Source organism: Malus domestica, chromosome 16, assembly GCF_042453785.1.
Source record: "Malus domestica chromosome 16, GDT2T_hap1".
NCBI lineage: Eukaryota > Viridiplantae > Streptophyta > Magnoliopsida > Rosales > Rosaceae > Malus > Malus domestica.
In genome coordinates, this window is record NC_091676.1 from 6,506,606 (window position 1) to 6,520,965 (window position 14,360).

The window sequence follows — 14,360 nt, forward strand, 5'->3', positions numbered from 1 at the left end:
CACATACATCATGCATGCTTTTAGTAACTTAGAAATTAATGATGCCTTTATCAAGGAAAAATCAGATGTGGGGTTTTTATTTTGATGAGAAAGTTTAACAGTAATCGCAAAGATTGACTAGCTAGCTTAATGATTGGGAAGATTACTGATTAATTGACCTTAATTTGGTGTATTCCTCTATACCAACAACGAGAAAGGAAGGGAAGTACCCAAAAAATGATGGAGATATTAGTATGGTTGAGACCATGCATGTGCATGAATCCCTGTCGTCAAATTAAGTTATATTTTTTGTCCGTACTAATTAATCAAACCCTAATTTTTTTGTTTAAGAATGGTATATATTTGTTTGACATTTCATACACTAGTAGAAACTTGGATTAATTACACTGCATGCACTTGGTTGTTCCTCAGTTTTTTTTTTTTTTTTGAAAAAAAAAGATATTATTTACATTAGGGGAGGGGGTAGGTTTAGGCTCACGATGGGCTAGTAATAATGTAGTACAAATTCATCTTTGGCGAGAATCGAACCTAAGACATCTCACTTACACGTGAAGAGTAATATTATTAGACCGTGGTACTAAGTGACGTTTGTTCCCAGTGGCGGATGCATTGAGGGGCAGGGGGGGTCAGCTGACCCCCTGAACTTCGATGAACGTCCATGGATACCTTGGGTGTTGACTCTCCAAACTTCAGTGAATGTCCATGGATACCTTGGGTGCTACCATTTTGAAGATAATTAGAGTTGGCTTCATATATGCCCTTTTGATAAAATGTTTGAAAGAAGAGTGAATGAAATAGTGATCTCAGTGAATAACAAAGCATCATCATTCTTGGACAAACATTTTGATAGGATGCAATGATATCAAACATTGTTAGTGTGTTCAAGATAAGTGTGTTTCTTTGTTCCCTTAGAATGTTAGTTACCCTTGCAAATGAGGCATTAACAGGTGTGCATTATGCATTTCTAAATGACTTCAGGCCTACAAAGACTCGATGAAATGACGATATGCATGTTATTTCTGGTAAAAAAAAAATTTGCGCGCGCTATTCTTATTGACCCTCATAATATTATTTTCTGGATCCGCCACTAGTTGTTCCTCAGAGTTAGTCCTCAAGCAAAGTAATATAAATACACTTTGAGTGACGAGTAATGCTACTGTTGTGATTTGTTCGTGACAGAGAAGAATTAGGGTTAGCTTTTATGTTTCCTTTTTTCTTTTGAGATTTTACTGCAAGCAGACTTCAGCACACTGTAAAGTGTAAAATTTTGTTTCCCATGGTTTGCTTTCTCACATGCATACCAGAATATCTTGAAAAGTATGTATGTAGCATTTTAAATACCCAAAAACAAATCTGAAACATATTCAACAACGAATTCTGGAGGAGGCAGATACAAAATTGTTTTCCTTCGTTGAGATGTCACCGACGTCATTAAAAATTTCACATATTGTTGACGTTTGATTAAACATATATAAATGGTTGATATGATGTTGTACATGTGGTTGGTCGGCGACAATATAGGGTAAGCTACTTAATCAAAAGTTTGTAATTTAGAACATGAAAAACGTTCTAAGAAAGCAACGCTTGCTGTCTGCTGATACAAAACCATCTCTTCCTTTGATTAATTTACTTGCAGTTATAATGTCATCTTATCTATGGATAAACATGCACAAGGTGCCTGTTGAATCACACACACACACACATACATATATATATATATATATATATATATATATATGTATATTATATATATGTATATCAATCATCTCCAGGAACTGCGCATCACAGTATAGGGCGATTGGGCCCTGTCCTGCCTTAAAAAAAAAAAAAAAAAAAAAAGCAAAAGAAAAAGTAAAGGGAAAATGCTTCTTGCTTCGTCGATCTTGCTCAACAATCTTGCTCAATGTTAGTTTGTAAAGGGCTCCTTAATCGTGGGACACAACGATCCCTTGTTGCGACATTCTGTTTTTTTTTTTTTTAAATTATTCCTACAAAACCCTAGCTCTCAAACAAAATGCGCAAAAGTTAAAAATATCAGAAATTTTGTCCACCAAAACTTTATTAAAACAACTACATAAAAGAAAATCAGTGAATTTAGGGTTTAGGGTTTATGAGTCCAAATTAGACACTGAGGCTCCAACTTTGAAAATTGAAAATTTGTTCCTTAGGCTTTCACCTATCAAGCGATTGTATAATGTTATCAAGGATTTATGGAGAAGTGTACTGGATCCAAGAGTAGTTTGACATACATAGAAACAACACACTTGACGCTTTTGTAGACAACTTAAATTGAGTTACCAAAGTTTGTTGGAAGTGGGAATCTTCCACTGCCAACTTTAATAAGGTAGAGATCCAAGAAGGATTTAGTCCTAGGCCCCTAGCCCTAGAGAAATAAAACGAAGAAGAAACCATAATAAGTTAATGTTGGTGACTGGTTTTCCATCTGTTAAAATGTCATACATTGACCGTATCAATGAGAAAAGAAGAGTTTAAATATCCTAATCCCACTCCAACTAATACCGAGACATTTTGTGATAAAACCTCACATCTGACGGATTGTGCAGGTAGTAATTACCAAGTTGGGGACAATATAGGTGTTGTTGGAAGTGGGCCTTTAGGCCGTCTCCTTGATAATTCTACATGGTATCAGAGTCAGGGAACGAACTCGTACTGTACTGCCAAGTGATGGGTGGGTCCCCTTGGCCCCGCGCGATGATGGTGGGTCCCTTGGCCCTGCGTGTAGGGTGAGTCCCCTTGACTCCACGTGATTGTCGATGTGTGGATCTCCCACGTGTGACCCACTAATTGGGTCTCACGTAAGGGGGCGTGTTGAAATGTCTCACATCAACCGTATCAATGAGAAAAGAAGAGTTTAAAACATTCTAACCCCATTCTAACTAATACCGAGGCCTTTTGCACTTGACGAATTGTGCAGATGGTAATTACTAAGTTAGGGATAGTATCGATGTTGTTGAAAGTGGACCTTTAGTCCGTCTCTTTGATAATTCTACACCATCATCAGCAGGAAGAGCCAAAAGTTGGGAGCTTAATGCTTAAAGCAAGCTTTTCAGTTTCTGTAGTTTAGTCATTTAAAAGTGGTGCTCGGTTCAAATGGCAAGAGTGGCTAGTACTGGACGTGCATCCAGCATGGAGGCCCCTCAAACATGCATGGCAAGAGCCGCAGGACACAAACCTTGTCTTAATTTGTATGCATCTGCATGCATGCATGACTACTGCAGATGCCCATAATATTCACCCAGCCTGCCGTCCGAAACGGGATGTTATATTGTTTTCATTTTAATTAGGTTTAAAGTCAATCAACAATTTTCCCTTTAGGGAGAAATAAATCAAGAGTAAATTTTAATTTATTTGAAAAGAAATAAAAATTAATACTGACCTATGTGTGAAATTAAGGTGACTGTCGACCTCTAAGATGAAATACATAATTATTTATAAATCATGAGTGAATTTTTTTTTTCTCGTTAAACAAGCGATATTATCTACATTAAAAAAATAAACATCACAATGAACAAGCCATCTATTGTGATTCAAATTCGCTTTTCACGATAATCGAACCTAAAACCTCACTTTTTTATTAGAATAGCAATTGCAGTTTATAAGTTTAAAGAAATCATTTTTAAATTAAATTTGAAAGTTTACTTCCTCACAGCCTTGGAAACTAAGATCCTCACATAAGCTCGGTTAGAGCAGCCGAGCAGATAATGAACCAGAACCATAACCAGAACCAGAAACAGAACCAGGAGTCATCTATCCAATAATCGAATTACAACTCAGAACAGAATTGTATCCAAAATCCAACCAAAAGAAATACAACCCGATTTAAAAAGGTCCTAGATGAAAACAGCATTCCCACAACAAATACAAGAAGCAGATTTAACAACAATTCAATCGTCTCAATAGCATAAAAAAAAAAAAAAAACAACTAGATAATATTCACCCCTGCATCCAGAATTTCCGGTCCACAAAAAGACTCCTCGATACAATCACGCCTGCAATTCAAGGAGTATGAGAAACCGCAACGAGCATTCAAATGCCACATAACAATAACAATATAAGAATTTCCAAAAAGAGATCGTCAACCAAGTCATACAGCACAAGAGCCTTGCCATGATGGTTATAAATTAAAGGTTAGGTAATTACACGGTACTTCGCTCTGAAGGAATATAAAACCAGTGAATTTGGGGGGGGGGGGGGGGGACTAGTTTACCTTGTTAGCAATGTTGTTGGAGAGCCAATCCAGCCCCTCGTATAGACCCTCCCCGGATGTTGCACAAGTGCTCTGGATGTACCTGGAAAACCATACAATGGATGTTAGACCTAATAAAAGAAAAAAGAAAAAAATTAAAAAGATGAATCACAGGAGGGACAAGGAATCCCATAAAAAGATTACCAGTGACGCTGTCTCAGAGAGTGGAGGCCAAGCTTATCAGTAATTTCAGCAGCATTCATTGCATTGGGAAGATCTTGTTTGTTAGCAAATACGAGCAACACAGCATCACGCAGTTCATCCTGAAAACAGAATATTCCAATCACACAAAATAATTGAACATAAGTAACTTGTCCTACTATCTCCAACATCAATTAGGTAAACCTGGAAGTATTGAAAGGTTCCAGATAACAGGTCCACAGAACCACAATTCAAAATTTACATGATCGACCTTACTAAGCATATATGACTCAGTAAAAATAATGTTTATCAATCAGCCACACCATTCAAAGCCAATACAGCAAAGCAAATCAAGCAATGATATCAACAGAGTAAGAAAATAGGATAACTAGTTTTGTCGATATCCACAACACGCATCAACAGCATACTAACACAGTTCAGGAAGCTGCCACTTAGGCCACTGCATCTTTATCATCTCTAATCAATAGAAAACCTTACGTTATCTTCCTATAAACTACAGGTTTCGGTCCTAAATCTCATACACTAAAAAATCTAGGAAATTCCAGAAGTTGAAGGGATGAGATTTTAAAACATATCAGCGCAGAATACATCCTGGAATACTCAAAGAAGGATGGATAGAAACGCTTTAGCAAAATGACAACAAACCTCATTCAACATCCTATGTAATTCGTCCCTTGCCTCAACAACACGGTCTCTGTCATTGCTGTCCACAACAAAGATAAGACCCTGCGTGTTCTGGAAGTAGTGCCTCCACAATGGTCGGATCTGAAAGGAAAGAAATAGGTTGCCAACTTGTCATCCACAATTTTCAAGATATCCTAAACTTGTCATCCACAAGTCAAGAAAACTTTTGGAAATCACCAAAATTTCTTTAAATAACTTTACATCTCTCAGAAACATGAACTAAACTAACCTTGTCCTGACCCCCGACATCCCAGACGGTGAAGCTGATGTTCTTGTACTCCACGGTCTCCACATTAAACCCTACAATTGTATATTTTTCAAAAATCTTTAAAAAAAATTTTATAAAACCTAATGAACTTCATAAAGGAACAGGATAGAAAATGATCGAAATAAAAGAAAACAAAGCAGAAGAAAAAGCCTTTACACTTTTAACTCTAGCATAAATACCGTTGCTATTAAGTTGTGACAATTTATCTTTAGTTACAAACTCACAAAATGGTTAAAATAAAGACAGAGATTTTCAATGTGCTCGGAACACGGGTTGGTACACCACATGTTATTATACAAGTGGAGGGACACTTGAAAAATAAAACTTCCTTCCACTTGTATAATGACATGTGATGGACCATCCTGTGTTCCGGGCACACTGAAAAATTTCTCTTGATTTCAGATCACAAGCTACGTCTCCCAACCATAAAACAACCATTTTAGATATAGCCACATTTTGCCATCCAAACTATCTAGCATCTTGGACTGAAAATTTTCATCTCCACCAGATCACAATGAAACCATATCAAAAATTAAGATCAACAATTCTAACAAAAGTAGATTAGAATGTCAACGATCAGTGATGGATATCATCCAATGTTAAAGTCTAGACATATTCTACAAAGCTGGCATAACAACAATGAGCACACGATTGCCTTGGGAGGGGAAGAAGGAACTCACCGATGGTGGGAATGGTTGTGACAATCTCACCAAGCTTGAGCTTGTAGAGGATGGTGGTCTTACCAGCGGCATCGAGACCAACCATCAGAATTCGCATCTCCTTCTTGGCAAAAAGCCGGCTGAAAAGCTTCGTGAACGTAAGCCCCATTTCTGGCTACGGATCCCTACATATCAAAACACCAACTCACTTGCATCAACAGATCAAACTCCGGCAAGGCCAAACGTAAATCATTAGCAATTCATATTTTCTCATCCAAAAAACTAAAATTACAAAATTGAAGGATTGAAACTAGTAATTATGCAGCATGCCGCAACAGATCGAGCAGATCTGGAGTTACAGCCAAAATTTGCAGTGGAAATTCGAGCAAAATTCTAGAGATCCGAATGATTAGAACACGTAATCTTCGAATCAGAGTAAAAAATCAACACAAATCTCACGGTATTCAAGCATTTGACCACATTAAACACAAATGAACGCTAAATCTGACCGTAATCAACAAATTACCGCGAAATTAGAAACCAAATCGAGCGCAAAAGTACCGAAATCAAACAGAGAAGTGCAAATGCGAAGAAATTCAGAGAAATTCAAGATCTGAAAGTCAGAATTTACCTTCGATGAGCTTTCGCAGAGGGACCTTGAAGATCGAGGGAGAGGGAAGGAGAAGGAACGCGTGAATGTGGTGGTGAGGATCGACAACTACGGGTTTATAAACTCCCGGTCCGTAGTTTGTGTGAAATACGAAAATGCCCCCGGCGCACGCATAAATGCTGATGCTGCGGTCTGAGGGAATTTTCAGTACGACCGTCACAGATATTAATACATACAAATGATGAAATAAATATGTTAAAAACTAATAACTTAAAATGTAAAACTTTCCACCATTTACATAAAAATTATTCCATAGATATTTATTAATTTTTTTTTATTAATTAAGGATAGAAATAAAAAGCATCGCTGGTGGTTCAATTTCAAAGTCAATTTTCAATTTTGAATGGTTAATGCAAGTAGCGAAAATTCTATTACGTTCGTTTTTGTGATATGTTCCTAACGTATGAAGTATTAAAATGATCGGTTACAAATTTAAGGACCAGATATGTTCCATTATAATATACACTGGTGCATATTAAAATATTATTTCTGATAAATTATTAACATCTTTTACTTTGCGTCGAGTTTGGTAGGTGTGTTTGTAAATAAACGAAGTACTATAATAATTAATTATCAGACGTTAGATGATTGATTGTATAAAGAAGAATAAGAATTTATAATTTTGATCTGCAAGTCCCTAACAAGTTATTTGCTTTTATATGCCATGGGCATAGAAAAGATATAAATTTATGTACGATTATTCAATTACACTTGAAACTTTATATACATAAATCTATGCACAATAATATAACTTTCATCCCATGCTCCCTGGACCAATCTACTGTTTCTTCAAGCATATCATGCATATGCCCCTTTCATCTTATTTAGCGCAGATTTGATAACGACAACGCCTTATCTCACTGAATGGGTTTGGCTGTATGAATCCTAGAATGTCACTCCGCTCCCTTTCGCTTAGATCTAAACCTGAAAAAATTGAATTGCAATAATTCAAGATCTGAATACAAATTCTATATGTATGTTATCTAATGAAAACTTAAAAAGTCTCAAATTTTCAAGTTAATATTCTCTCTTTTACTTGTAATAAAGTTTTTTAATTTTTCACCAAACAAAAAGAAATACAGACGTATACATGAAAAAGGGGTGCCATAAAGAGAGTAAAATCAACCGAAAACATGAACCAACTCCAGCATTGTTACAGAAATTTTCTGTACATAGTAAAGGTTTAGATAAGCTTAAATTTTAGGGAACTTTAACGAAAAGCACCCAACTGTTCACTTTAACGAAAAACCACATTTTTACACTAAAAAATCAATCCTGATACTATTCACTTTACCCTTTATTTTGTCCTTATCATTAAAACTCAAAGTTTTCAAGCCCTTTTCATTAGTTTTCCTTATTTATGCAGAAAGTGCAAAGACTGCAAACAAAACGGACGGAAATAGAAATTACCTGTATCTTTCAAAGATGTAGATGACACCCAACCAGTTTCAGGGATCAGCGCCAGTATTGAGCCCACCGATGAATGGTCTCGACCATTTGAGGAAACAATGCACTGACACTCTCATTGATTAAATCCTGGAAGAAATGTATGGAGGCTTCATCGTCCAAGTCCAACCGGAACTTCTCCTGGAGCTATACATGCCAAAAGACTCGCCGTCAAACAAAAAGACCAAATCGTTTTGGACTGAACAAACATTAGATTACAATCACAAAAGAAGTCACCTTGAGGATGCCTTTTTCAGGATCTGAAGCTATGTCAGGAATGTTGGAACCCGCCATTAGGTGAAACAGGTTCAAGATTAGGTTACTGGATTTCCTAATAATGTTGTACGCTTCGCAACAGTAGGATTTGAACCTTGTATAGTACTGGCTGCAGAAGGAATATAATTAATCAAACCTTGTGCATTCCTGTATTAGCACCTTGCACCCAGCATGATATGGATATCATGCCATAAATCTAATGCAACCCCATCTAGCAAACGTGGCGAAATTAAAAGCATCACAGAGACAAAACTAATCATTAAGTACCTTTCAGCTCCACCCATAGCCTCAACCATTTCTTTGCAAAGCTTCATTGGCGGCGGAAATGGCTTTGGATCACGACCCAAAATGAAGCCAAAATCAACATGAAAAAGACGTCCATCGTCCACAAGGAGAAGGTTGTCAAGATGCCTACAGAGGACAAATTAATGCTTTAAAATTATGCATTTCAATACCGCATAAGCAGAACAGCAGTGGTGCAGATATATGTATCTTAATTGTCACCTGTCTCCAATGCCCAGTATATATGTGATAACAGAGTAGCCAGCACAGCTCTTTATAAATGTTTCCAGACAGGTAGCAGTAATACCAAATGGTCCATGCTCATCTGGATGAAATTTCTGCAGGTAGCTTGTAATGCTTCTGTGCTCTGAGAGAATCTGGAAAAGAGAACATTTTACCAATTGTAAAAAATTTGAGAGTCTAAAATCAAGGTAAAATGCTTCATAATTTACACACAGCTTACAATCATTAGTAATCACGATACAACAAAATAAGGTCATCAATTAATACCTGTGCTAATGAGCGGGATGGTATCAATTTTAGCATTCCTTCATCTTGCCCAGTCGCAAGAACTCGATAAGGAGTTAAGTGCAGATCAAGATTTTCCAATTTCAGCAATCGATCCATGAGATATACCATTTGAACAACCTACAGGAAGCATAGATCCACTTAATCAGAGTTCTCATGTCTGTGCATGCGAACAGCCACAAGGGTGGTTGCATGAAATACTTACTAATTGGTCTTGGCGAATGTCATCCCCCTTCTTAAAGATAACTTTGCAACTTCCCCCACTTGCTGTTCGGAAAGTCAAACGCAAAGGATGCAGTGCACTTTTGAATATTGATGACTCAGATGGCACAATCCCAGTTATGAGGACTCCTGGAGCCAGCGGTGATCTTATCGGCTAGAGACATCACAGACCAACCACGAAAGATACAATTGGTAAGGCTATAAGGCATTCATATTTTAATAGATAATAAGATCTGTAGACAAGGAACTTCAACCAAAGTATTACCTCTTCAAAATACGTAAGTTCACTAAGGAGACCAGAAAGCAGTTGTCTAAGCTTTTCAATCTTCTTCTGGGTATTGCCACGTACATTTCTTACATCTCTCGTTATTGAACACAACTGTGCAGTTAATTCTGTCTGGCGCACCAAACTTTGCCACAGTTTAAATCCATCTTCATCTCCTTGCACACCAGCTGGCAACTATATAAAAACTTGGATACAGTTTATTTCCATTCTGGCTTCAGCCAATGAGAAACTAAGAAAGGCATTATCATATTAACCAAATAGATGGGTAATCCCAAAAGCTACATTTCATGGTTGGAGAATCTACATAAATGTTTATACTGTTCTGGGGATCCAGATTCATACCCAAGCACAACACACAAAACAAACGACCCCATAACGTTAGTTGATGAACTCTCACCTTCATCATATTCTCTTCCAGGATTTCGTAGGTACAGTAAAACCGTTTGGCATATGCTGGATCATGGAGTTCTACAGCAACATACCAGCGTAGAAAGCTAGCCAACTCAATGTTTCTTAACGCTGTCAGATCAAAAGTATAATCAGGATGCCATAAAAACCTATACTTCTGATACTGTGAAAAACTGAAGTGTAGCCTTGCACATCCATGCACACATCCCAAAGAAAAACATTAGAAGTAGCATGAGGGTAAGTGCATGTGCATGACAGTGTACATACATGACGATAGTATCTGACCACATACCACGTTGCACAAGGAAATGAGAAAGACGAGATTTATCAGAACGCTCAAAACGAAGAGCCTGAACCAGTTGAAGTAAGTAACACTGGAGCTCTTCATCATCAGCTCTTTCAAGAACACTGACAGCATATGCACGAACCTGGCAGGAGGTATTAAAGTTGGGCATTGGTCAGTTTCAAATTAAATGTGTAGAAGACTGAAGATATTAAATAAATCAATGATGGAGAGCAATATGTATCACTGCATAACACACTTTTCATCTCCCAGATCAACAGAGTTATTCTTATTTAAGACATCATATCCCATTGGACATTGCTCAGGATGACAAAGAAAGCATGGACTTTTTAGATTGTACTTATACTGCATATGCAAGATACAATTCCCTCTTTTCTTCATGATCCTATTATCTATATTCAGCCTAATCAGTCATCAGCTACCATGGGCTTGGAAGGAACACAACAGCAGAAACAATTGATATGGTTAACTTCAAGTCATGCTGATTAGGATATGAAACTTGATTTTAACAGGAGTATGAGGTAAAAAAAAAATCCTCCAGGTAACAGTTGTAAGACGATAAAGAACAGGTGATAGCAGCTCAAGTGTTACAGACATGCCCACCTCTTCACTTTCAAAAACAGGAGATAGCAGCTCTAATGCGTCACAGACATCAATCATGTCCCATTTGGCCATCAGTTCTAATGCTTGTTTTGCTTCCTGCAACAAAACGAATATGGAATTCTTGAAAATCTGATCTATTTCTTATTCCTTAGTGATAAAGACAACATAAACAAGAAAGAGCAAGTCAAGTACATGAATGAGAGATAGCATTCCAAATACAAAATCTGTTACTTTACTTGTCAACTATTGATCTCAGCAACAGATCTGCATAAAAGTAATTTCTCATGTAAAACAGAAATAAACGATTGATATTTTGGTACAACACTATGCATATTGTCAAAAGTGCAATAATCCTAAGTGGGACATGGATAGTCACATATGAAGGTAATAGCTGGCCTGCAGCTTACTAGTGATGGATCGGAGTTGGACTGAAGTCCTAGGATCAGCTACACAAGCTACCTTTATATATATATATATAAGAAATAGAATAAGCTGGAAATAAGAAGTATTAAAAACAATTTTATTACAGGAGTTAAATAAAACTGCAGAGCAGTAGTAATATGGCACATGAACTAGTGGCTAAAGGGGAAAATGATGAGAAGGAAGAAGAAAGAAATGCAGACCTGAATATCACTCCATTCAACACATCTGAGGAACTTTGTGAGGGCCCTCTTTTCTGACATCAATGAGAAACGAAATTTCCAGAGGAGCTGCCTTTCATCGCCAGTCAAAGTCCTTGTTGGTGGGTATTTCAAAATCCTCTGTATCGACCTACAGGAAAAGGCGAACAATTATATATCTCCAGCTTACTTAACCAAAAAAATCAATCAGAAGAACATATAGCAGTGATGTTGAAACTAAAGAATATGGCAAATTGAGAAGACTGGTCCATCTATAATACGACACTAACAAAATCCGATGATAATTAATTCAACCATTACACAACAGCTGATCCCAAGTGAGAACCATCTGCATATATATATAATTGGTACCATTATAATTGGTACCATTAAAGTAGAACACAGTTCCCACCAATTAATCAGCAATACATGAGTTTGTATGATCGTAATTGTGACAATAAGAATTTATGAAAACACTGTTAACCAACATATGAACCTTTAGAGTAAATTTTGAACTTACTTTCTTTCGTTGGAGCTTGGTTTGAGATCCCAGTCAATGATACCACGGGTTAAACTCCTTGCGAGTTTTAGTTGCTTGTGCTCTGATGGATTTATCTTTCCCACTTCTGGGTCCCAGACCGTGACAATTTCATTTGTTGAAGCTATTGGGGACGGTAACAAGAAATTTGCCCCTGATTCCTAGACTCCAATAAATAAAGGTTAGTGCTAGGGAAACTCATTATCCACGGAAAATAACAACTAAAAGTTAGTTACTTATTTCAAGACGTGATAACAATAAGTATTGAGTTTCAGAGTAAATAAAGAGTTTAAATAGCAACATAAGCTAACATTCCATATAAGCATGCATTTGTCAACCAACTAATTAAATTTTAAAATCTAACCAAAAAGTTATAGTTCAATATCAGCCAATAGGTAACTTTAATAACTTCAGATTAGTTGCAGACTGGGGTTACCTGGAAAGCAACACGATGTTCAAAACTACAGAAATCGACAACCAGGTACAAATGCAAACTTCCATTTTTAGAGCTTTCCCGTTCCTTTATTCTCTCCATAGCTTTAAAAGCCAGGCGGTCCAGCCAATCAACACATTGGATCTGCCCCCTCTCATACCTATTCACGAGCTTCTCCAAGCGTTCCAACTCCCCACGCTCATGCCTGGGGACCTATAAAAAAATTAAACGAGGGATACATAACAAAGCTAAACCGATTAGGAAAATTCAAGGAACAACGCTAAGGCCCATATCTGTAACTGCTTAAAAAGAAACAATCAGAAACCTTTCCAGGAGTAGAAGTAGGAAACGACCCGTCTGCTACTTTTCCCTTCCAAAGCCTCAGCTTTTGCTTCCCTGTTTTGAGTTGCTTTTTGCTATTAAAAAGAAGAATTGTGGCACCACCAACCAACCCTTCATCCTTCCCACACGAAACATCCCAAACCTAAATTTCCAACGAGTAAAAAGATTATCGATACCAAACGGGAATCCTGAACTATTTGTTAATATACAAGGGATTACAGAGAACCGAATTGTTTAAGATGTGAAGTGAAACAGCAAACATACTGTTAGAGCAAGTTGTGAGTGACCGGTTAAGTCTCGGTATTTCGTACTCAGAGTAACGAGTTCGTTCCAACAATATAATGGTCCTGAAGACTCCAGCCTAGCAGAAGATACAAAAATTCAAAATCTATAACAACATCATTGATGCAATTGAAGCAAGAAGAAACCAGTGAAGGCGGAAAAACCTTGTCCTGGTGGGAAGCCCAAATGGAGCACCATCAATGTACAATGCACACTCCACATACAGCTCTGAATTTCTCTCTTCGGTTGCGAAAGCGGGATCAACATCTGCAGTGCATAAAAAATAAAAAATAAAAAAAATAAAACTGAATTGAAGAACGTTGATTGAGTAAAAATATTTTCTCGGGAACCAAACAGAAAATTAGTGAGAAAATGTACCGGAGCTAGGGGACTTGGAGGGAGGCAAGGCTCCTTCTAGCAGTTCGATCCGGAAGGTTACTGGGAGGTTGATGTCGCAGGACAAGAAGAAGCGGAACTCGTTCCCGCTCATGGCTTATAGAGTTTTAGGAGCTGTGTTTTCTCATAATTTAGGGTTTTCTGGTAGCGAATTGGGGGGAGAAAATCGAATTGGAGTTCGGTCGAGGACGTGATTCTGAAGCAGAGTTTTCTGAATCGAGGTGGCGTGGGAGCAATGCGAACTCGGGGGAGTTTGCTTGAGCAGGAGGAGGAAGGTTGCCACGTCAGCTTGAAGCGGGAGGAGTTTTGGGTCGTTACTTTACTGGGCTTTCTTTTTGAGCTGTAAGCCCAGGAGATTCACTCCGAAGTTCATAAGCTTTTTATTTGTTTCTTTCTTATTTTGAAAGAACAAAGTTTTTTTTATATTATTACTAGCATATGGGCACATATAAAGTACGTAAATTTTTTTTTTTTTAAATAGGAGAGAGAAAGAGAGTGATAGAGAATGTGGGAGTGGAAAGTTTTTTTTTTTTTTCAATTTTAATGAAATATATGTTAGGATTACATGTAGCTGAGGCTTAAAAAAACAGTAAAATTTGATTGTGTGAAATTACATTTCTGTCTCATATTTCTCATTCATGTTCTGTTTTAATTAGAGGATTAAACTGATAATTTCATAGAATT

General features: G+C 37.2%; 2 protein-coding genes across 3 annotated transcripts; both read right to left on the bottom strand.

The window, feature by feature from the left end:
* Nucleotides 1-3,750: 3,750 nt before the first annotated feature.
* LOC103403024 (ADP-ribosylation factor 2) lies at nucleotides 3,751-6,862 on the bottom strand. 2 transcript variants are annotated; one of them, XM_008341829.4, is made up of 7 exons: nucleotides 6,672-6,862; nucleotides 6,062-6,225; nucleotides 5,343-5,413; nucleotides 5,075-5,194; nucleotides 4,412-4,530; nucleotides 4,229-4,310; nucleotides 3,751-4,010 (listed from the first exon to the last, which is right to left on the bottom strand). In XM_008341829.4, exons 2-7 carry the CDS (start codon nucleotides 6,207-6,209, stop codon nucleotides 4,005-4,007), a joined length of 546 nt encoding a protein of 181 aa, XP_008340051.1. In that variant the 5' UTR covers nucleotides 6,210-6,225; nucleotides 6,672-6,862; the 3' UTR covers nucleotides 3,751-4,004. The 2 variants fall into 2 exon arrangements, with proteins under 2 accessions (XP_008340051.1, XP_008340050.1); XM_008341828.4 differs by lacking the exon at nucleotides 3,751-4,010 and having other exon boundaries at nucleotides 4,220-4,310.
* A 440-nt stretch (nucleotides 6,863-7,302) lies between these two features.
* On the bottom strand, nucleotides 7,303-14,019 carry LOC103403025 (phosphatidylinositol 3-kinase, root isoform-like). The gene is made up of 18 exons (XM_017323742.3): nucleotides 13,659-14,019; nucleotides 13,445-13,547; nucleotides 13,263-13,359; nucleotides 12,982-13,140; nucleotides 12,660-12,869; nucleotides 12,206-12,384; nucleotides 11,689-11,836; nucleotides 11,066-11,161; nucleotides 10,451-10,586; nucleotides 10,148-10,269; nucleotides 9,730-9,924; nucleotides 9,448-9,618; nucleotides 9,225-9,362; nucleotides 8,937-9,091; nucleotides 8,700-8,843; nucleotides 8,394-8,541; nucleotides 8,121-8,303; nucleotides 7,303-7,634 (listed from the first exon to the last, which is right to left on the bottom strand). Exons 1-17 carry the CDS (start codon nucleotides 13,768-13,770, stop codon nucleotides 8,166-8,168), a joined length of 2,451 nt encoding a protein of 816 aa, XP_017179231.1. The 5' UTR covers nucleotides 13,771-14,019; the 3' UTR covers nucleotides 7,303-7,634; nucleotides 8,121-8,165.
* Nucleotides 14,020-14,360: the final 341 nt, after the last annotated feature.